We start from the raw sequence: 22,051 nt of genomic DNA on the forward strand, positions 1-22,051 counted from the left end.
GATTGATATACACATGCAATTCTTGTTACTTTGAAATAGATTCCTTGGCAGATCCAGGGAATCTGAAAGCCAAATCCAATCGCTTCCCTATAAAGGCTTCCTTTGGGATTGATTCCCTTCAAGAAGACTCAAGTCATGCCCAGTGGGCATTAGTCAGGCAGCTGCATTCCTTGGACTCTAAGAATTACCTGAGTCATTGGGATAGCTAGTTCATTACCTACCCACAACTTTTTGATGCTACCATGCCACTGGGTATGTGTGTATATATGTGTGCATTTGTATGTATATGTGTGTGTATCTGTATATATACACATATATACATACATATATGTGTGTGTGTGTGTGTGTGTATCCTTAGCAAAAACAAAACAACCGAGACATCCTCAAGAAAGAGTAGAGCTGTTAAATGAACCTTGCCCTCATAGTTCTCCAAAGGAGGTTGACACTTCTGCCACCAAACCTTGGATTCCAGAGTCTTTGGGAGTTCTTCTATTATATGGTTGATATGGAATCAGGATGTAGAAGTACCCACAATAGAGGTACCTTGACCTATATATAGCCCATAATGTGACAGCCCTTCTCCAAGCATAAAAGCTTTCATTGTGAAGCTATATTTAGGATCTGCATTCTTTACACACATTCCTAATGAAACAAACTGCAGTATATTTCCTCTTTTTTTTTCCTTTTTGTTTTTGTTTTTGTTTTTGTGGGGCAATGAGGGTTAAGTGACTTGCCCAGGGTCACACAGCTAGTGTCAAATGTCTGAGGCTGGATTTGAACTCAGGTCCTTCTGAATCCAGTCTGGTGCTTTATCCTCTGTGCCACCTAGCTGCCCAAACTGCAGTATATTTAATAGAGGTCTGATACATTTGTAGACACCATCAGTTTGGTAAAATTACTTCTTTCAAGTAAAAGAACCTGGTGATCTACTTCTAGGAGCCTGGAGCACTGGAGTATCCACGAACATTCTGCATTGGCCTACCATATGATTGGGAGCAACCACATTTTCCCAGGCTACATAGCTGGGACTGTCATTGAAAGTGGACTGAGCTCAAGGATATCATGGTATTCAATAAAAATACATAAGGGGACAGCTAGATGGCACAGTGGATAAAGTACAGGCCTTGCATTCAGGAGGACCTGAGTTCAAATCCAGCCTCAGACACTTGACACTTAACTAGCTGTGTGACCCTGGGCAAGTCACTTAACCCCCATTGCCCTAAAAAAAAAGAAAAATACATAAGAAGGGAGTCTAGCAGTACCAGATCTCAAGCTGTAATTGTCACTTTTTTTTGTCTTCCTCAGCCCTTTGGAAGTTGCTCAGTCTCTCAGGCCCTGCGCTGACCCCTCATTCTACCACTGCTGCCACCAGGCCCCAAAAAATCAAGGAAATGAAAGACTTCTTGCTCACAGCCAGGCAAAAGGATGCCAAATCTGTAAAGATCAAGAAAAACAAGGACAATGTGAAGTTTAAGGTTCTCTGTAGCAGGGACCTGTATACCTTTGTCATCACAAACAAAGAGAAGGCAGAGAAACTTAAACAGTCCTTGTCTCCTGGTTTGGCTGTGAAGGAGCTGAAGTGAAGGAATCATTCAATGTTTCACCTGTATTAAAATGTGTTTTAAAAAAATAAAGCTGTAATTATCAAAATAATCTGATACTGGCTAAGAAATAGATAGGTGGATCAATGGAATAGAATAGGTAGAAATCACATTATAGTAAATGGCTACAGTAATCTAGTATATTATAAACCCAAAGGTCCAAGCTTTTGAAACAAAAACTCATTATTTGACCAAAACTGTTGGGAAAACTGGGAAGCAGTATGGCAGAAAATAGGTTTAGACCAACATCTCACACCCAATACTAAAACAAGGTCAAAATGGGTACATGATTTATACATAAAAGATGATACCATAAGCAAATTAAAAGAGCATGGAATTGTTTACCTGTCAGATTTATGGGTCAAGGAAGAATTTAGGAGCAAAGAAGATATAGAGAGCAAACTAAAATATAAAATAGATCATTTTGATTATATAAAATTAAAGAGGTTTTGCACAAACAAAATTAATGTAACCAAGATTACAAGTTAAGCAGAAAACTGGGAAAGAATTTTTGAAACAAGTATTTCTGATAAAGGCCTCACTTCTCAATTATATAGAGAACTGAGTCAAATTTATAAAAAATACAAGTCATTGCCCAATTGATAAATGGTCAAAGGATATGAACAGGCAGTTTTCAGACAAAGAAATCAAAGCTATATGGAATCATAAAAATGCTCTCAATCATTATTGATCAGAGAAATCCAAATTAAAACAACTCTGAGGTATCACCTCAAACATATCAGAGTGGAAAATATAACCCCCCAAAAACTGGATGTTGGAGGGGATGTAGGAAAACTGCAACACTTATCCACTGTTGATGGAGTTGTGAAAAAATCCCACCATTCTAGAGAGCAATCTGGAACTATACCCAAAGGGCTATAGTTCTGTGCATACCCTCTGATCCAGCAATACCACTGCTAGGTTTATATCCCAAAGACATCCCCCAAAAGACAAAAAGACCTATTTGTACAAAAATATTGATAGCAACTCTTTTTGTGGTGGCTAAGAATTAGAAATCAAAGGAATGCCCATCAAATGGGGAATGACTAACAAGCTGTGGTATATGATTGTGATGGAATATTATCGTGCTATAAGAAATGACAAACAGGATGATTTCAGAAAGACCTGGAAAGACTTGTATGAACTGATGTAGAGTAAGGTGAGCAGAACCAAGAGAATATTGTGCACAGAGAGAGAAATAGTATTTAATGAACTGCAAATGACTTAATGATTCTCAGCAATACAATTATCCAAGAAAATCCCAAAGGACTAATGATGAAACATATTATCCACCTCCAAAGAAAGAACTGATATTGTTTGAACACTGAATAAAGCATGCTATTTTTCATTTTCTTTCATTTTTTTCTTTTATTCAAGTTTTCTTGTACAAAATGACTAATATGTTCATGTTTTACATAATGTAAATACATATCTGATTGCTTACCACCTCAGGGAGGGGTAGGGGAGGGAGGGAAGGAGGAAATGAAATTTGAAACTCAAAACTATAAATAAAAATGTTTAGTATTTAAAAATAAATTTTTAAAAAAGAAATAGAAAATAAATAAATGATTGGAGTGGGCTGATTAGTACTAACAGAACTTTCGCTGCATTGATTCTCAATGGTTTGTTTCATTGATAGTTTATATGGTTCTGAGAGTTGAATTTTGCACAATGTAGCATCATGGAATGATGGAGTTAGAGCTGGAAAAGATCTTGGAGACCAACAAGTCTAATCCTTTAATTCTGAGGCACTAATAGATTACATGACTCACCCAGAGTCACACAGCTAGTGTCTGAGGTCAAATTGATTCTCACTAACACCATCATGAAAGGGGAAAGCCTGAGAGCTGCCTCCTTACCCTACTTCTTGATAACCTTTTTGTTTGTTTGTTTGTTTTTTGCAGAGCAATGGGTGTTAAGTGACTTGCCCAGGGTCACACAGCTAGCAAGTGTCAAGCGTCTGAGGTTGGATTTGAACTCAGGTACTCCTGAATCCAGGGCCAGTGCTTTATCCACTGCCTTACCCTACTTCTTGCTGCATCTTAAGCCATGTGACCTGAGAAATTGGCCTGTGTTTTTGGATTTTTTATTCATTCTTTTACATTTTCATGTAGGATGTGGAGTCTCCAACCTGGCCCATGCATACAACCTAAAGGCCAAGAATACCTGCTAAATGTGTCAACCAGTCCAGCAGCAACATGCTGAGGAGCATAGGCCTAAGTATGTGGGTCCAGTAGAAACTGGCCCTGCTACCTTTGAATTTTAAGTTGGTAGGACAAATCCTATGTAGTAAGTAAGCTAAACCATGAGTCTATCTGACCCTCATCTCTCAATCATGATATCCCATATCTACAGGACTCAAATAATTCCCATAAGCAACATATAATTTATTAGATATAATGAAAATGAAAGGAAATAGGTCACACTTCTATATGGCACCATCTGCCTTATGGTGTCTCCTGAAATCTCTCTTATTTTCTCTCCTAGATCTTCAGAATGGCAATTCCCAAAATATCCACACCTACAGGTCCTGGGAAAGAGGAAGAGAACCTATGGTTGTCCAGGATTTGATCTCCAAATAATCAGCATAATAAAGTAAAACTAGGAAAAAGCAATGAGAGAAAATAGTCTTCCTATTCTAAGACACAAAGTCAATGGGAGCTTCCAGTGTTGAGACTCAGAATCCTCACTCTGTATACTTTGGCTTCCATCTCTCTCAAGTCAAGGATCTAGTTGACCTCCATAACATGAGTGTTTGAGAGTCTTTGTTACCAGATGTTTGAGACTTAGGTCACAACAGCAATGGTCACCATAGTTCTAGTTTACATTCTGAAAATCTCCAAGTCCAAATACCATGGCAGTCTGTCCTGTTGTCAGCATAGTAATAGGAAGTTCTAAAGAGGGGAAACAAGAAGAGGTAAGCAGAACCCTGGATGTCCCTCTATTCAATGATGCAACTCCCTAACTCAAAGCATGCTAAAGGCAATAAAGCATGCCAGTCCTCTCTCTAATCTAAAGGAGATCTGGTCATTATAATTTACCAGTGTCTCCCAAATGGTCCTGTCCTCCAAGGGCTCTGAGAACTTCCAGAGAGGAAAGGGTGATTCAAAAACACTAAAGCCTGCATTGAGAACTCTTCCCTAAAGGACAGCCATGGGACTGATAATGGGAGTAGCTGAAAGTTATTAGAAATGAACCCATACCTTATATTGGCATTGATTTTGTAATATTACATTTAAATTTTGCCTTTCTAGAGAATAATATAATAGCTATTATCTATGGAAGTACTCTAACATTGGTAGAGTTTTATATACTATCTCATTTGATTCTCATAACAAACCCGAGAGGTGGGTACTATTATTAACCCCATTGCACAGATGCAAAAACTGAGACTGAGAGTATAAGTGGTGTGACCAGGGTCATCTAGTTAGTAAGTGTCTGAGGCAGGATTTGAACTCAGGTCTTCCTAATACTCTATCTACTATACAACTTAGCTCCTATGAAAGACAATTATTTCATAAAAGTGATGTGTTTAAATCTTTTAAAATATATTTGTTTGCACATATGTATATTAAATAATTATTTAATTAAGTTTAATTAAAATGAATAGTTCTTATGGCTAACCAAATAAATGACATATTATAAAGGAATACCGCTTTTAAAATGAGAGAAAGCCCAAGAATCATACTGGGACATCAAGTTAGATTTTTTTTTCAGGCTGTATACTACATCAGTTTCCAATTTGGTAAAGTGTTTAAAATATGCCCCAAAAGATTGGATAAGTTGCCATGATTTTTTAAACTCCAAAGTCATGTGACATTATCAATGTTGTCTAGCACACTTCTGATTAGATACAAACATGGAATATAGCCATCTTCATCCTTATAGAAGACAATTTCCAGTTATAATAAATTATAATAACAACAATTTCCTCATACCATCCAGATGCACATTGGCTACAATAGTGGGCCTGGAATCAGGAAGATTTGAGTTCAAATCCAGCCGAAGACACTTACTAGCTATGTGATTTTGGTCAAGTCGCTTCCCCTCTGTTTCAGTTTCCTCATCTGCAAAATGGGCATAACAATAACACCTACCTCCTGCTATTTTTCTGAGAATCAAATGAGAAAATATGTTGAAAATGTTTAGCCCAGTGCCCGGCACATAACAGATACTATATGCTAGGTATTATCGTTATTATTTTGGTATTTTTTGCAACTCACTTTGCAGTAGTATATTCCAATCTGACTTCTCCTTTTTTGTGTGGGGCAATGAGGTTTAAGTGACTTGCCCAGGGTCACACAGCTAGTAAGTGTCAAGTGTCTAAGGCCGGATTTGAACTCAGGTCCTCCTGAATCCAGGGCCAGTGCTCTATCCACTGCACCACCTAGCTGCCACCTGATTTCTCCTTTTATGAAAAACATCCAGTACATATATCATCCAGGTCCTTTTATATCTCCCATCCTCATCTTCAAAAACTCATCAAGTGTTTTCTTTTGTCACTTGACTTATTGTGGTCTGAGGATGCCTTTTACTGGACTGAACCCTCCATTAGCCAATGGTTTGTTTCATTGATAGTTTATATGGTTCTGAGAGTTGAATTTTGCACAATGTAGCATCATGGAATGATGGAGTTAGAGCTGGAAAAGATCTTGGAGACCAACAAGTCTAATCCTTTAATTTCGAGGCACTAATAGATTACATGACTCATCCAGAGTCACACAGCTAGTGTCTGAGGTCAAATATGAAACTATGTCTTCCTGCTTATATATAATTTCACTGCCCAATCCATTGCACCACATTCTTAATTATCTGAAGTGAGAGTGTAAAAGAGAAGACAATATCCTTCACAAAAAACATAAACTTTACACGTCCCAATGCATATATCCCAATAAGTAAGGGGATGGGTATTCTGATGGAAGACTTGTAGGTAATTGATCAGACAAATTCCAGTGGCATGTCCCAGAGCTTTTTATGGTTCATTGGGATGCAAAGGGCCTTAACTAGAATGGAACAAATAGAAGCATGACACCAGGCACCAACATGAAGGACCCATTTTCTCCTTGAGGAAACCATTGTCCCTGTGATTCACTTCATGGTCTTCTGTCAACTCTTGTAGCCCCCAGGGTCCTTAGACCATAAATGCTCAGTAGGTTAAGGGCTAGAATGCCCAATCTCCTATGTATCCACAGTCAGACTGATCTCTCCACTACTTCTCTCCTCCCTGAACTGCTGTTAACTATTGTTTCCCCACATTAAAAACCTATGGGACTGGGGGCAGCTAGGTGGCACAGTGGATAAAGCACCAGCCCTGGATTCAGGAGGACCTGAGTTCAAATCCGGCCTCAGACACTTGACACTTACTAGCTGTGTGACCCTGGGCAAGTCACTTAACCCTCACTGCCCTGCAAAAAATAACAAAACAACAACAACAAAAAAAAACCCTATAGGACCACTAGCAGCCCAGCGACGGGAAGAGGAGCATCGAGGCCCAGCAGCCCTGCTTGAGAAGAAGCAGCCACGGCCCGTTCCCTCCGACCCCAGACCCTAGTCACTCCCGCCGGTGCTCTCCCGTGTGTGGGGAGAGGGAGCTGATCCACACTCGAAGCCAAGATGCCCAAGAGGAAGGTCAACTCTGCAGAAGGGGAAGCAAAGGAGGAGTCCAAGAGGAGATCTGCCAGATTGTCAGCTAAACCAGTCCTTACAAAGGTTGAACCCAAGCCCAAAAAGACAGCAGGGAAGGATAAATCTGAGGACAAAAAAGTTTACACAAAAGGGAAAAAAGGAGCAAAAGGAAAACAAACTGAAGCTACTAACCAAGAAGAAACTAAAGATGAATTGCCTGCAGAAAATGGAGAAACTAAAAATGAAGAGGTTCTAGTCTGATTCAGCAGGAGAAAAAGAAACCAAATCTGAATAACATCTTATACCAAGTCCTTTAACAATTGTCCCTGTTACCTCCCTTCTTGTACAATTCAGAGGAATATTTTTATCAACTATTTTGTAAATGCTAGTTTTTTAGGAGCTCTAGAAACACAATTTTTAAGGAGGCAATCCCGGGGCAGCTAGGTAGTGCAGTGGATAGAGCACCGGCCCTGGAGTCAGGAGTACCTGAGTTCAAATCCGGCCTCAGATACTTAATACTTACTAGCTGTGTGACCCTGGGCAAGTCACTTAACCCCAATTGCCTCACTAAAAACAAAACAAAACAAAACAAAACAAAGGAGGCAATCCCATCACATTATTTTTTTTAAAACATTTAGATAAGTGTGAGCCAATCTAAAGTGGCTTTATTTAGAGTCCTATTTAAAGAGGTAAAATTGTGTGCTAGTTGTCAGTTGGTTTTTGTTTGTTTGTTTTAATACAACCAGAAATTAATAGAATGTTGGTTAGGAAGGTGTTGCATTCTTGTGCATAGGATGAACATTCCATAGGCAGTTTTTACATTATATTAAATGAAGTATAAGTAACAATTTGGAGTTGTGACCATGAATTTTAAAGCTCTTATTTTAATTAATCTGTATCCATCTTGTCTTTCAATTTCCTAAATAAATAGTTTCCTAAATAAAACTGCCCCCTGATGCTGGAACTCCCTTTCAAAATTGTGTGCTATGTGTGACATCGTCATCTTTGGTAGTGGTGGTACAATTTTTTTTCCAGTAATTTTGTTAATGTGCTGGAAAAGACTAGAAAATGTGTATAATGAGCATAGTTTTCTCAAATATAGAATTAGTATAATTTTGCTTCGTAAAAGACATAATACCTTATCCATATTCAGGATGCTGGTATTTGATAACCTCTTTCTAGGGAGAGTTGCCTGCAAATTTAAAATAAGAAAGTCACTGAAATAACAGCTTAGAAAAGAATTACAACCACATAATTTTTAGACTTTTCTAGCATTTTTTAAATGTACAATTTATTCATAATGTCTATGTACTGATGACCAAACAAACTAATAAAATCTTGATTATAAAAGAAAAAAACCTATAGGACCAGTGGATAAAGGACTGGCACTGGATTCTGGAGGACCTGAGTTCAAATCTGGCCTCACACACTTGACACTTACTAGCTATGTGACCCTGGGCAAGTCAATTAACCCTCATCGCCCCACCAAAAAAAAAAAAACCAACAAAAAAATAAAAACAAAAACAAACAAAAACCTATAGAACTTGGGCAAGGAGACCTGGCAGCATTCTGAATTTAAATACTGCCAGTCCTGATCCAAGCTGACAGATAATGACAGAAGGAAGAAATGAGAAGGGAGGAAATGTGCCATTTATAAAAGTATTTTGTCAGCTAGGTGGCACAGTGGACTGAGTGCCAGGCTCATCTTCTTAAATTCAAATCTGTGGGCAGCTAGGTGGCTCAGTGAATAAAGCAAAAGCCCTGGATTCAGGAGTACCTGAGATCAAATCTGGCCTCAGAAACTTGACACTTACTAGCTATGTGACCCTGGGTAAGTCACTTAACCCTCGTTGCCCTGCAAAAACAATTTCAAACCTGGCCTCAGGCACTAACTGTATAACCCTGGGCAAGTAACTTAACCCTGTTTGCCCTGTTTCCTCAACTTTAAAGTGAGAGGGAGAAGGAAATAATGTAACATTCCATTATCTTGGCCATGAAAACCCCAAACAAAGTCATGAAGAGTCAGACATAACTGAAAATGACTGACTGAACAACAAATAAAAACTATTGAAACCTAGCAACTCAGTAGACTTTCTTGGAACATGTTCCAATGTGTGCTGCTGTGCCTGGGTGGTAGTATTACTCAATTGCAGGAGTGGTTCCAAAAATGATGAAAGAAACTGAAGTTATGCCATGACAGCTTTCATTATGTTATATTGATTCAGGGTTTTACAACAACTCTACAATACTTTCCCCCCTCCAATCATCTAAAACTCAACCTTTTATGACAAGAATCTATTTGGCAATCTGGTGAATCCCTGCTCAGAATAATGTTTATAAATAATTGAAGGAAATGCTAAATTTCAGTTAGAAGTTAGTAAAAATGAGGTTGTAATTTTTCCCATTCTCAGACCCCAGAAACATTTCCACAGATTCCTTGGGAGTCAATGTTTCTCAGGTTAAAAAGCTCTAATCTTAAAAAAAGAAAAAAGAAAAATGACAAGGACAAAGAGGAGGAGGAGGAGAAAGAGAAGGAAAAGTGGAAGAAGAAGGATACAGAAAAGAAGGAGGAGGAGGAGGAAAAGGAAGAGGAGGAGAAGGAGAAGGAGATGAAGGAGGAGGAGGAGAACAAGAATAAGAGAAGAACAAGAAGAAGGAGGAGGAGGAAGGAAAGGGAAGGGGAAGAGGAGGAGGAGGAGGAGGAGGAGGAGGAGGAGGAGGAGGAGAGGGTGAAGGAAGAAGAAGCAATACAGGGCATGAGGGGAAATTAATGGTTTAGACACCTGAGCTAAAAAAAAGAGATAAAGATAGGGACAGAGATAGAGCTAAAGATAAAGATGATGGAGATAGACAGAGATAGAGTTAAAGATGATAGAGCTAGAGAGAGAGATCAAGAAGTAGATAAATGTAAACTAGACAGAGAATTAGAGATGATAGAGATAGAGACAATGATAGAGATAATAAAAATAGACAGAATTTAAATGGACAGGGATGATAGATATGATAGAGAGAGGAAAAGATAAAGATAGATATAGATATAAAATGGGAAGAAATATATCAGACCGAGAGCTTTCAAGGGACATTTTAAGAGTCTAAACTACAAATTCCTATTGAATAGGACTTGGGGCATCTCTAGACTGTGTGCCCTACATGATATGTAGCAAAAGGCTACGCGTCTATAGATTCTATAACTTTCCCATCTATAAAATGTGTATACTTATAAGGTTCTTGTAAGTTGTTGGAGCACTTTGTAGGTCTCAGAACATTTCATATGTAAGCAAACTGAGGCAAAGCAAGTTTTAAAGGGCTTGCATCCAGGGCATTGGTCTCCTTTCTCCACTGATGATGATTACATTCCTCAAGCACTTTGCGTGCTCTTCAAGTATAATTCATAAGTAACCATTGACTTTTCTATAGCACCTTCAAGTTTCTAAAGGACCTTACATACAGAGCACCACAAAAGTCTTAGTGAACATTTAAAGTTTAATAATTAATCCTCTCCCTTGAACCTTATGACCACTTTGTAAGTTAGATATTAATCCTCATTTTGCAAATGAGGCAACTGAGACTAAGAGATGTTCAGCAACTTGCCCATAGCCACACTACCACGCACACAGTAAGCCACACACCCACTACCACATACACACTACCAGACACACAGTAGCCACACACAGTGTTAGAGGTAGAATTCAAATTCAGGTACCTCCTGACTTCAGGTCCAACCCTTTGACATACTTTCACCTCTGTCCTTAGATTACTACAAGCTTGTCTTTGTTAACAAGGTTATAAATGAGCACCTATGAAAGCCAAAGGTACCTATGAAGAGTCTTGTACTTGGGACAAATATGGATTTTGCCATCACTCATTTGGACATTGCATTTTAGCTGACATGCTGTCATATGCACAGCTAAGCTGCCAGGTCAGCAACACTTAATTATGTGACCTTGGATGTTGTGAAATTGTTCAAATACATTTAATCTTTTTGGCAAACCATGTTCTCATGCTAATGCTCCATTTTCAGAAGATTATGGCCATTACTTACTGAGTGTTTCCTTAGGTCCCTTGAGGACTGAGTGTCTCCGTGGCAAGAGGCAGGACATACCAAAGATGGAAGATTCTTTTTCTTTATTGCTTTTTCCAAGGGACTCAATGAAATTGAAAGCATCTGAAAGAATATTATCATTACCTTCATTAAATGATGAAGAAAAAGAGGATAATGTCAGTGGGACAAAGAAACAGAAAAGGAAAAGATGTTCATGGATCAGCAAAGCTGTTGTAAGGTTTGGAGCCCACTGTACAGCATCAATTGAAATTCAAAAAACCCAAAAACAAAACAAATGAAGCAACCAAACCCTATGTGGTAGAGCTATCCTGAGCTAGGATGTCCTTCTGAAATTGTCGTAGGATTTTAAAATACCAAAATATAGCTTTTTTCAAAATTTAAAAAATAAAAAACCAAAAGGAGGCATAGTCCAGATATGCTTGTCAAAAGTCTAAGTTATCAATACTCTTCAGGCTTCTAGCTTTTAGAATTTGACTCTTTTGTGTAATTTTGACCTGGGATCTCTTAATATGAATCCTTCCAACTAGAGGAATTTAAATCCCAACTTCTGGTTTAACCCAGAGTCAGACCCTGGGTCTGACCTCTAGGTAAAAGAAATTCATAAAACCCATCAATCCATTGCCCAAGTGGCTCAACATTAAATCAACCTTGTGACTGATACCTCTTTCAATATCTACCCTGCTTCTAGCACCAACACAACTCTCCTTGCATTTTGGAACTCAGGCCCGATAAGGTCCTCCCTCCTGCTGTCTCCTACATACCTTAAGCTCAATTTCTAGACTACTTAATTGTAGTTAAGGCTCAAACTTGTTTTTATTGATTTTCCCTTCTTCTGCAGGGAAACCCTTCCTATTCAACTTATAATATATATAACATAATATTTAATATAATTAATATAATATATTTAACATTGCCTTCAGATACTCTGTAAATATGTATATGCATATACACATATATTACGTACCTAGATCATTTGTTCTCATTTTTCATACTCGAAGAGGACCAAAATGACATCACAATGTTCAGGTCAGTGTACAGTCTGTTTGATTGTTGCTATTCAGACCAAAATGAGCCCAGAAGCCTCTACCACAGGTTAGGTACAAAACACACCTAGATATATATATGTTGTCTTTCCCATTAGAATATACACTTCTTGAGAACAGGAATTATGCTTTGCCTTTCTTGTATCCCTAACACTTAGCACAATGCTTTGCATATAGTAGGCACTTAATAAATTCCTTATTTATTCATTCATTCACTGATTGAAATGCTTTACCTAAATCTAGATGACTATGTCTGTTGCAATCCAGTACCACTATAGGAAAAGAAAATACTGTTAGCTATCATGGTTTTCTTTTAATAAACCTAATCTGATTCCTAGCAAACACCACTTCCCTTTTTTAGTCTTCAAATGCCATCCATTAAGTAATACTTCCCAGAATTTTACTATGGTAGGGCATCTAGTTCAGGGGTCTATGTTTAGTAGGATTCACCAAGAGATTATTAGATGATTAAAAAAAGTTACAATACATTTGAAGTATTTGTGGGAACTATAAGGCTTGTAGGGTAGAAGAGCATGGAAACTTGGAATGTGGATTCTAAGCTAGAAGGGATTTCAGAGGTCATTTAATCCAACACCTAGTATTAGAGGTGAAGAAATTCGGTCCCACAAAGTTTAAGTGATTTTTCCAAAGATCACTCAAGTAGTAAGTTCTAGTCAGAATTTAAATCCAAATCCATTGGTTCTTTATGTTCCATGCCTAGGAACCTCTAAGAAAAGGGGGTAGAGGGTAAAGGGAGGCCATGGCTAGAGCACAGGTTCTAGGACTAAAATAACAGCAACAACACATCATCTTTTTCTTCTTCATATTATTATTATATTACTCTATTTCTACAGAATCAAAGAAGACCTAGATTCTTGTTTTGCCTCCCATACTAGTTGTGTGACCCTGCATAGTACTCTAGGCAATAAGTATTGGAGTTAGGATTCTAATCTATTTATTTCCAGACTGAAAATCCAGTGTTCTTTCTGCTTCATGCTGATTCTAGTTTTAAAGTTGGGAGAAATGTGATTAAGCAAATGGGAGTATGAAAAACATCCCAAATATGTGGTATCATCTTTTGGATGTGTTCTGATTAAGACTGATACATCTTTAAGTTATGTGTGCTATTTATGAATATTGGTTATACTTCCCATTTGGCATATGGGACCAAGACATGCAACTTTTCACATCTATCTAAGCATTACAAAATTTCAACAATGCTTCTTTTCTCCACAGTCAGCTTCTGTGTTAGTTCATTACTGGCTCATCCTATTCCTGTCTCCTGGTAGAATCATGATACTAAATGTCAATGAGTTTTCTCTATGATTAAAGGTTAATCTCCTGGACTATGCATGCAGATGATCTTAATCCTTTGAAATCTTGCTGAAGAGTTTGCCAATTTCAACTGAATGTGGCATCGTTTAATAGCCCATGATATGACTGACCTGAAAATTGGATCACTACCACAAAGTGATTGGGAAAAAAACAGATCCAGGAAAGACTTAGTCAACTACAGAGGTGAACTTTATATCCAGAGATTAAAGGTAGAAATAATTGTTATTGAATAATTAAAATTATGAGTGACAGTTAATAATAGAGTTGAATAGGAAAGTGTTTAAAACTCACTTGAAGTAATTAACTGCAATTAAATGTCAATGGCCTTCAGATTTTAAGCATTATTATTTAGTCTAACTAGATGATAGAGTTTCAACTACTAACCTTGCAGAGTTATTGTAAGGAAAACACTTTGTAAGCTATACCATGTTTTAGAGTTATTATTCACCAAAGTCCTATTCTGATGCCTCAGGGTGGCTTGGAGGTAACCCTGAGCCCTCAAAGCCTGTGCTAACAGAGTTTAAGCTCTGGCAGGTTGTACCATGTTAGAAAGGCTTAGTAAAGTGCCTGTAAAATATGTTAACTGCTTACCCGAGACAAGCCTTGCTGTGTGTAGGCTCACTACCAGTAGGCCAGCCAGCTAAGGAAGATTTCTTTGACCATGGTAGCTTATGGAGCCACAAAAAATACAAAATGGCTTTTAATATTGTATAGGCACTAACACTTTCTATATTGACAGAGGAATGGAAAAGGGGACCAAATATGCTTTTTTTTAAATCCTATCATTTTAGATTGGAAACAATAACTTAGCAATTGAAAACCTGAATGTGAGATAATTACTACTGGGAAGATGGCATTTATGTAGTGCTTTGAGGTTTGAAAAGAGTTTTTCAAATATTATCTCATTTTATCTTCATATCAGTCCTGGGAGGTAGGTGTTATTAGTATACCCATTTTCCAGAGGAGGAAACTGATGTAGACAGAGGTCAAGTGACTTGCCATGGATCAGACAGCTAGTAAGAGGCCAGAGGTCTTCATGACTCCAGGCTCACTCTAGAATTGAATCATGAAACTTATTCCATACTTTTCCCTGCAAAGTAAGAATACTCAATATCATTTGCTCATCTTGTCTTCTGCTATCTCCACGACTATGCCCCCAACCCTCCTGTGCTATACCTAGAATGACCATTTCTATGTATTGAGATCAGTCACTTCCCTCAAGGCCCAACAGTCACTAGTCCTTCTCCTGGAAACCTTTCCTGATCTTCCCAGGTGAAAGTAATCTTACTCAGCTCAAATTCCTCCTAGTACTTTGCCAAGATCTCTTCTTGTCACTTATTTTGCTCTTCTTTGAATCATAGTCATGTGTTTACAGGCCTTTTGCCTGTAAGATTGAAAACTCTTTAAAAACAGGACATACAGTTCTATCCCCAGTGCTTAGCACAGAGCTCCATGCCTAGAAAGCATTTACTAAATGTTTGTTGAATTAAATGGATCTGGAATGAACAGAATTGAATTTCCAAACTGAAACATTTGAACAATTCTTTTTAATTTTTTTTAGAATTATAGAATCCTTATTCCTTGATCATAGAATCTTTTTTCTGAATAGAATTTTATTTTCCAAAATATATGTAAAAACAAAATTTTAACATCAATTTTTTAAAAAACTTTGTGTTCCAACTTCTCTTCCTCCCTCCATTACCACCCCCCACCCACAAGAACCCAATCAATTCAAAATAAGTTATACATGAGTAGTCATGGAAAAATTCCCATATTATCTAGTTGTAAGAGAAAACAGTCAAAAAAAACAAAACTTCAGATTAAGGAATTGTCAAAGAGGAAATGAAAAAAAATTTTAATGTGTTTCCATCTGTTTTCAGATACTATCAGTTATTTCTCTGCAGATGGGCTGCAATCTTCATAAGTCCCTCAGGGTTACATTGGATCATTGCCTTGCTGAAAACAACTACATGCTTCCCAGCAGATCATCCCCCACTATTGCTGTTATTTTGTATACAGTACATTTCATTCTGCTTCAGCTCACGTAGGTCTCTCCAGGTTTTCCCCGATAGCATCCTGTTCATCACAACCCCTATATAGTACCTTAAACTTGACAGAGAATCTTCTTCACAAAAGCCCAGCAAAGTAGGTACCATACATTTTGCCATTATAATTAATCATCATAACTTTTTCCCTCCATCCCACTCCATTCCCATGACATTTACTCTATCTTCTTTTTACCTATTCCTCCTCAGAGGTGTTTTACTTCTGACTATCCTCTCCCTAGCTCTGCACTCCCTTTTTTCACCCTTCCTTCCTTGTCCTCTTCCCCTCCTATTTTCCTGCAGGGTTAAATAGATTGCTCCTCCCAATTCGGTATGAAAGCTATTCCTTCCATGAGCCCACTCCAATGAGATCAGGGTCCCTGAGCTAATTCTGTGTTCTAAATTTTTCTTCCTCCCTCCCTCCTCAACCCTCCCTATGAGATCAAGCAATTCAATATGTCATACTGGTGCAGTAATGTAAAACATCTTCATCTTCCTTGAAAGTGTTTTGCTTTTTACTGCTCTCTCTCCCAATCTGCCCTTTCCTCCTTCCCTTCTCCCCCCCCCACTTTTCTCCCTCCCCACCGGGGCAAAAGTATATTACTATACCTACTTGAGTATGTATGTTAGTCCTTCTTTGAGCAAATTCTGATGATATTAAGGTTCACTCACTCCCCAACTCCTTCCCCCTTTTCTACTCTCCTCCATAAGCTTTCTTCTTGTTTCCTTCATGTGAAATACCTCTCCCCAGACCATCTCTGCCCTTCTCCCTCCCCCAGTTTATTCCTCCTACACCTCAACCCTATTTTAATGATGTCATCATGGATTAGCTAGGTGGCACAGTAGACAAAGCACCAGCCCTGGACCCAGGAGGCCCCCCAAGCCCAAATCTAGCCCCAGACATGACACCCCTCCCCGTCTGCCCTACAAAGAACAAAACATAAATGCTTTACAGATATCATCCCTTCATATTCAGTTCAGGCCTGTCTTCTGTGAATTTCTTGTGAAGAATTTTTGTTTTGTTTTGTTCTGTTTTGGTTTTTGGTGAGGCGACTTGCCCAGGATCTCCTGAGTCCAGGGCCGGTGCTCCATCCACTGCACCAACCAGCTGCCCCTGAATTTCTTACTGAGATAGTTCTTATGATTTCAAAGTATTATCTTCCCATGTAGGAATATAAATAGTTTGATCTTTTAATATCCCTCATGAAGTCTTTTTTCCTGTTTACCTTTTTATGCTGCTCCAGGATCTTGTATTTGAAAGTCAAATTTTCTATTCAGTTCAGGTCTTTTCATCACAAATGCTTGAAAGACCTCTTTCTCATTGAAATCCCATTTTTACCTCTGAAAAATTATAATCAGTTTTGCTGGGTACATGATTTTTGGCTGAAGTCCCAGTTCCTTTGCCCTCTGGAATATCATATTCCATGCCCTTCGGTCCTTTAATGTAAAAGCTGCTAGATCTTGCTTTATCCTTATTGGAGCTCCACAGCCACAGTATTTGAATTCCTTTTTTCTAGCTGCTTGCAGTATTTTCTCCTTAACCTAGGAAATTGGGAGTCCTTACCCCCAAAGAAGTTTTCCATGGTCTTCTGCTTTCTCTGCCTGCTCATCCTGGCTCACTGTTTCTTGTCTTTTAACTCCTTCTTTAAGTGTGGCGCTGCTTCCAGGACACACCATTCAAGCTACAACATGGCCTGGGAGATAGTTGGGCTTCTTCTCAGCCTGCCTGGCCTCACTTTCATTTGATTTTAAACTCTCCACTGTGGGGTATGGGGGTGGGGGCTGCTTCTCAGCTCCACTCCTGTTCTCAGCTTCAGAGGATCCCAGGTGTTTTGGGTTGGGGGGAGGGCAGGCTTTAATCTCACCTGGTCTGTTCTCAGGTCTGGAGATAACCTCAGGCCTATTTACTAAGAAACCAACCAGCAAAACTTTCTGTAGTGTGGTTCTCAGCTTCCAATGAGACTGCTCCCCGGCTCCCCTCCCCCACCTGGGGCTCCCCCCCTCAGGATTTCTTCCTGGTTGCCCACTGGGGTGGGACAGTTGAATCCTTCCCCCCAATCCACTGGTACCCCTGCACTTACCCCACCCAGGCCAGCCGTTCAGTCCAACCAAGCACTCAGTTCCAGAAGATGTCGGTGCTGTGGCTGATTCAGAGGCACTGGGGCAAATTCCTCTGGCCGGTGTCTGGTGTGTCGGCCCGATTGCGGGGATGGGCTTTATTCGTGGCCCAGCACGGCCCTCTGAAATCTATCTATAGCTGGAGAAAACTCTTTGCCCCAAGAGTTCTTTTATTGCTATTTTTGGGGTTATTGTATCAGGAGCCCTGTGAGCTTAATGTCTTTCCTCCGCCATATTGGCTCCCCCGATCATAGAATCTTAAAGCTAGAAGGTACTTTCTAAACATTTTTGTTCCTATCTCCCCATTTATAGTTAAAAGTTTCTTTTTTTGATATTCTAATTCAAACTTCTACATCACTTCTTCTACATCACTTCTTCTACATCACTCTTACTGTATAATCCAAACTGAGGGCCTGATCATTCTTGTACTTCTTGAGGGCAGGGACCGGCTTTTACTTTTATTCTGTGTCTCCAAAACTTAGCACAGTTCCTGATACACAACAAGTGCTTAATAAATGTTTATTGACTAATAGACATTTTGCATATTTAAACTGACTGTCCTGCATGCCTGGAATGTATTCCTTCCTCATCTCTGCCTTGAGAAATTCCTGGTTTCCTTCAAGACTCAGCCTCTGTGGGTTAGCTGGATGGCTCCGTGGATAAAGCACTGGCCCTGGATTCAGGAGGACCTGAGTTCAAAACTGACCTCAGACACTTGACACTAGCTGTGTGACCCTGGGCAAGTCACTTAACCCCCATTGCCTGGCCAAAAGAAAAAGACAGCCTCTGTGCTGCCTTCTACATGAAAACATTCCTGATCCCTCCAGCTACTAGTGCATGCCTGCCTAAAATTTGCTTATATCCACTTCAAACATATCATATATTTACTTATGTGTGTACATGTTGTCTTTTCCATTAGAATGTAAGTTCCTTGAAGGTAGGCATTGTTTGACTTTTGTCTTTATATTCCCAGCACTTAATATGGGGTCTGGCACATGGCAAGTGCTTAGGTAATGCTTATCAATAGATTGCTAAGGAAAATGAAACTCAGAAAAGTGATTTACTGAAGGTCACAGCTAATTAATGTCAAAGGCAGAACTTTGGTGTAGGTTAGCTGAGTTCCAATCCAATGCTCCTTCCATGATGCCTTTGTTTTCTTTTTTCTGTGCTATCTCAAGTTTCACTGTGTGAGCTATTGTCGCACATCACTGGAGAAGGAGATGGCAAACCACTCCAGTATCTCTGCCAAGAAACCCCCAAATGGGATCATGAAGAGTCAAACACCAACTGAAGAATGACTAAATTGAAACAATCCCACATGACCAATCTTATATCACTAATTATTGAACATATTTAACTGAATATCACAGAGGCATCTCAAACTCAACAGGTTCAAGAGAACTCATTCCCTTTCTCCCTTAGACCCTTCCATCTTTCAGACTTCCTTGTTTCTATCACAGGCACTTGGCTTCAAATGTACAATATCCTCTTTGATTCCTCAGTTGTCCTTACCCCATCTAGCTAATCAGTTGCCAGAGTTTGTCATTTCTACCTCCACAACATCTCTCCCAGTTGCTTCCTTCTCTCTACTCAAACAGCCTCCATGCTAGCTCAAGCCATCATCACCTCCTGAACTACAGTATTGGCTTCCTGGTTGGTCTCCCTATCCTAAGCATCTCTTCACTCCAGTCTTTCACTCCATAGAGCTGCCAAAGGACTGTGTCACCACCCTATTCCATAAACTCCTGTGTTCTCCTTTTGTCTCTAGGATCAAATATAAACTTTTCTGTTTGAAATATAAATCTTTTTTCAACCTAAACCCAGCCTACATTTCTAGTGTGATTACACACACTCCTTTCCACACAGTCGATGGTCTAGCCAAAATGGCCTTTTTACTGTTTCACAAAATGTTGCCAACTCCCATCTCTACACTGTCTAACCCCTATACCTGAAATCCACTCCCTTCTCTCATCTACCTTGAAATCCTTTGTTTTCTTCAAAATTTAACTCAAGTATGACCTTTACTCCCTCCCCCCAACTTCTAGTGCTTTCCATTTTAAGGTTACCTTAACCTTCTCTCTGAGTTGTATGTACCTATATTTATCCTCTAATAGAATGGAAGTTTCTTGAAAGCAGGGACTGTTTTGATTTTGTCTTTATATCCTCAATATTAAGCATATAATAGGTGAACAATAAATGTTTATTCATTGATTGACTTACCCTGTTGCCTGTCAAGTTACAACAACCAAAAATAGTTCATGATAAATACTCCAGCTGAAGATAAACCATGGTTCTGCATCAACATAAAATAGCATTTCCCATTTTGTTTATAATACTCTGGCTGCCATTTGGCTATTGTTTCTATAGTTGATGTTGACACTGGTAGCATATTCAAGGAATATTTCCTTATACTAGTCCATGTACAGGGGAAACTTGGGACTCCCTAGGGTCTAGATATTTATCAAGCACCCTAGTGTCAACATGTTGGTCAGGAATTAGCAAACAAGTTATAAGGATTAGGAGCAGTGACAGATGTGTTTTGCAAAATGCTTAGCATCAGTAAGATAATGAATCTGTGAGTAAATAATTTCTGAAACTTCTGTACTTTCTTTAATAATAAAATAGTAATAGCAGAAGCAATAGCAATGGCAAAAGTAAAAATAGCAACAGCAGTAACAGTAGCAGCAACAGCAACTGTAGTAGTAGTATAGCAGCAATCGTAATAGCAACAGCAGTAGCAATAGTAACAATAGTAACAGTAGCAGCAGCAGCAGTAGTAGCAGTAGCAGCAGAAGCAACAGTAGTGATAGTAGCAGCAGCAGTAGTAGCAATAGTATCATAGCCACAGCAGCAAGTAGCAACAACAGCAACAGCAATTGTAACAGGAGCAGCAACAATTGCTGTAGCATTTGTAGTAGTAGTAGTGGTGGTGGTGGTAGTAGTAGTAGTAGAGGAGTGCTTTAAGATTAGCAGATCACCATACATAGGTTATCTCATCTGATAAGCATTCAATTCACCAGGGAAACACAAATTTTATAGCAAATAAAAATAATTATTTTTGAATCACCAGGGAAAACCACTCAGCAAGTATGACTGTTCTCCCCACAAATGTCTGGCACCTTCTGATTGTCAAGGAATTGAGTATCAAAGAGTAGAGAATCCTTTAAGCTAGGCTGATTATATGGTTGATGTTGTGTGGTTTCCTAATTCATATCCTTTTGTTTTACTAAAAAAAAAAATTCTACATTAAGTTGAACATTTTGCATTAAGTTTTGTGGTGTCTTATTCCAAAACATAGTTGAATAGACCAATACATTGATAGATATATTTATAAGGTTGTAACTGAAAGCTCAGCACTACTGTCTTCATTGAATACGGTAAAATACCTAATCGTCTTTTATCTAATACCAGTGGTTACCTTCTTTTTCATAATTTCCCTTGATATTCTAGATCTTTTGCTTTTGAATTTCATTATTTTATCCAGTTATATAAGATATTATATTGGCACAGCCCAGCCATGAACAGTGAATTCCTGCTACTTAAGATTTTGTGTTTGTTGTTTGGTTGGTTTTTAATTTCTTCTAGGAAACTTTTAAAATTAATCTATTTAAGTATTTTGTATGCTTTGATAAGTTGACACTCAAATTTTTTTGTAGATTATAGTTGTTTTGAATGGGATTTCCCTTTTATTACTGCCATTTGGATTTTGTTATTGTTTTATAGACATAATACTGATTTTTGTGGGTTTATTGTATAGTTTGAATCTTTGTTGAAGTTATTCATTGTCTCAATATCTTTGCTAATTCTCTAGGATTGCCTAAGTAAACCATAACTTTATCAGCAAATGGGATTTGTTCTCTTTCCTTTGTAATGATTGGAATGACGCCACCTACTGGAGACTTACTATAGGAAAGGTCCACCATGAGTAGAATGCCTCAAAGGGCAAGGCCATGCGGCTTTTCCTTGGTGTCAGGAAGTAACGTTTGGGCATGGGTACTGTCCACCAAGGCTACCAGCCAATCAACTTGAGGAGCCTCCCATTTTCTGGGAGGGGACAGGAAGGAGGAAGGAGGGCCTGCACGGAGAGGTCTCTCTCTTTTTGGTTCCTGACTTTATAGTGGTGGTGGTGGCAGCAGAGGACTTCACAGGAAAATTGAGGAAAGCTAGGATTGCTATGCTGTTGGAATTCTGTTCTCTATCTTTCTCTTTCTACCTTTCAAT

General features: G+C 38.8%; 2 protein-coding genes across 2 annotated transcripts; both read left to right on the forward strand.

Moving 5' to 3' along the window:
* The first annotated feature begins 242 nt into the window (after positions 1-242).
* On the forward strand, positions 243-1,634 carry LOC122754593 (60S ribosomal protein L38-like). Its single transcript, XM_044003115.1, has 2 exons — positions 243-252; positions 1,306-1,634. Exons 1-2 carry the CDS (start codon positions 243-245, stop codon positions 1,581-1,583), a joined length of 288 nt encoding a protein of 95 aa, XP_043859050.1. The 3' UTR covers positions 1,584-1,634.
* Positions 1,635-7,214: 5,580 nt separating this feature from the next.
* On the forward strand, positions 7,215-7,487 carry LOC122726578 (non-histone chromosomal protein HMG-14-like). The gene has a single exon (XM_043964393.1). It carries the CDS (start codon positions 7,215-7,217, stop codon positions 7,485-7,487), a length of 273 nt encoding a protein of 90 aa, XP_043820328.1.
* The last annotated feature ends 14,564 nt before the right edge of the window (positions 7,488-22,051 follow it).

The sequence above is a fragment of the Dromiciops gliroides genome, chromosome 4, assembly GCF_019393635.1.
Source record: "Dromiciops gliroides isolate mDroGli1 chromosome 4, mDroGli1.pri, whole genome shotgun sequence".
Classification (NCBI taxonomy): domain Eukaryota; kingdom Metazoa; phylum Chordata; class Mammalia; order Microbiotheria; family Microbiotheriidae; genus Dromiciops; species Dromiciops gliroides.

Excerpts from the sequence above, each read along its gene's own strand:
- LOC122726578 (XM_043964393.1), top strand. The coding sequence starts at position 7,215 with ATGCCCAAGAGGAAGGTCAACTCTGCAGAAGGGGAAGCAAAGGAGGAG.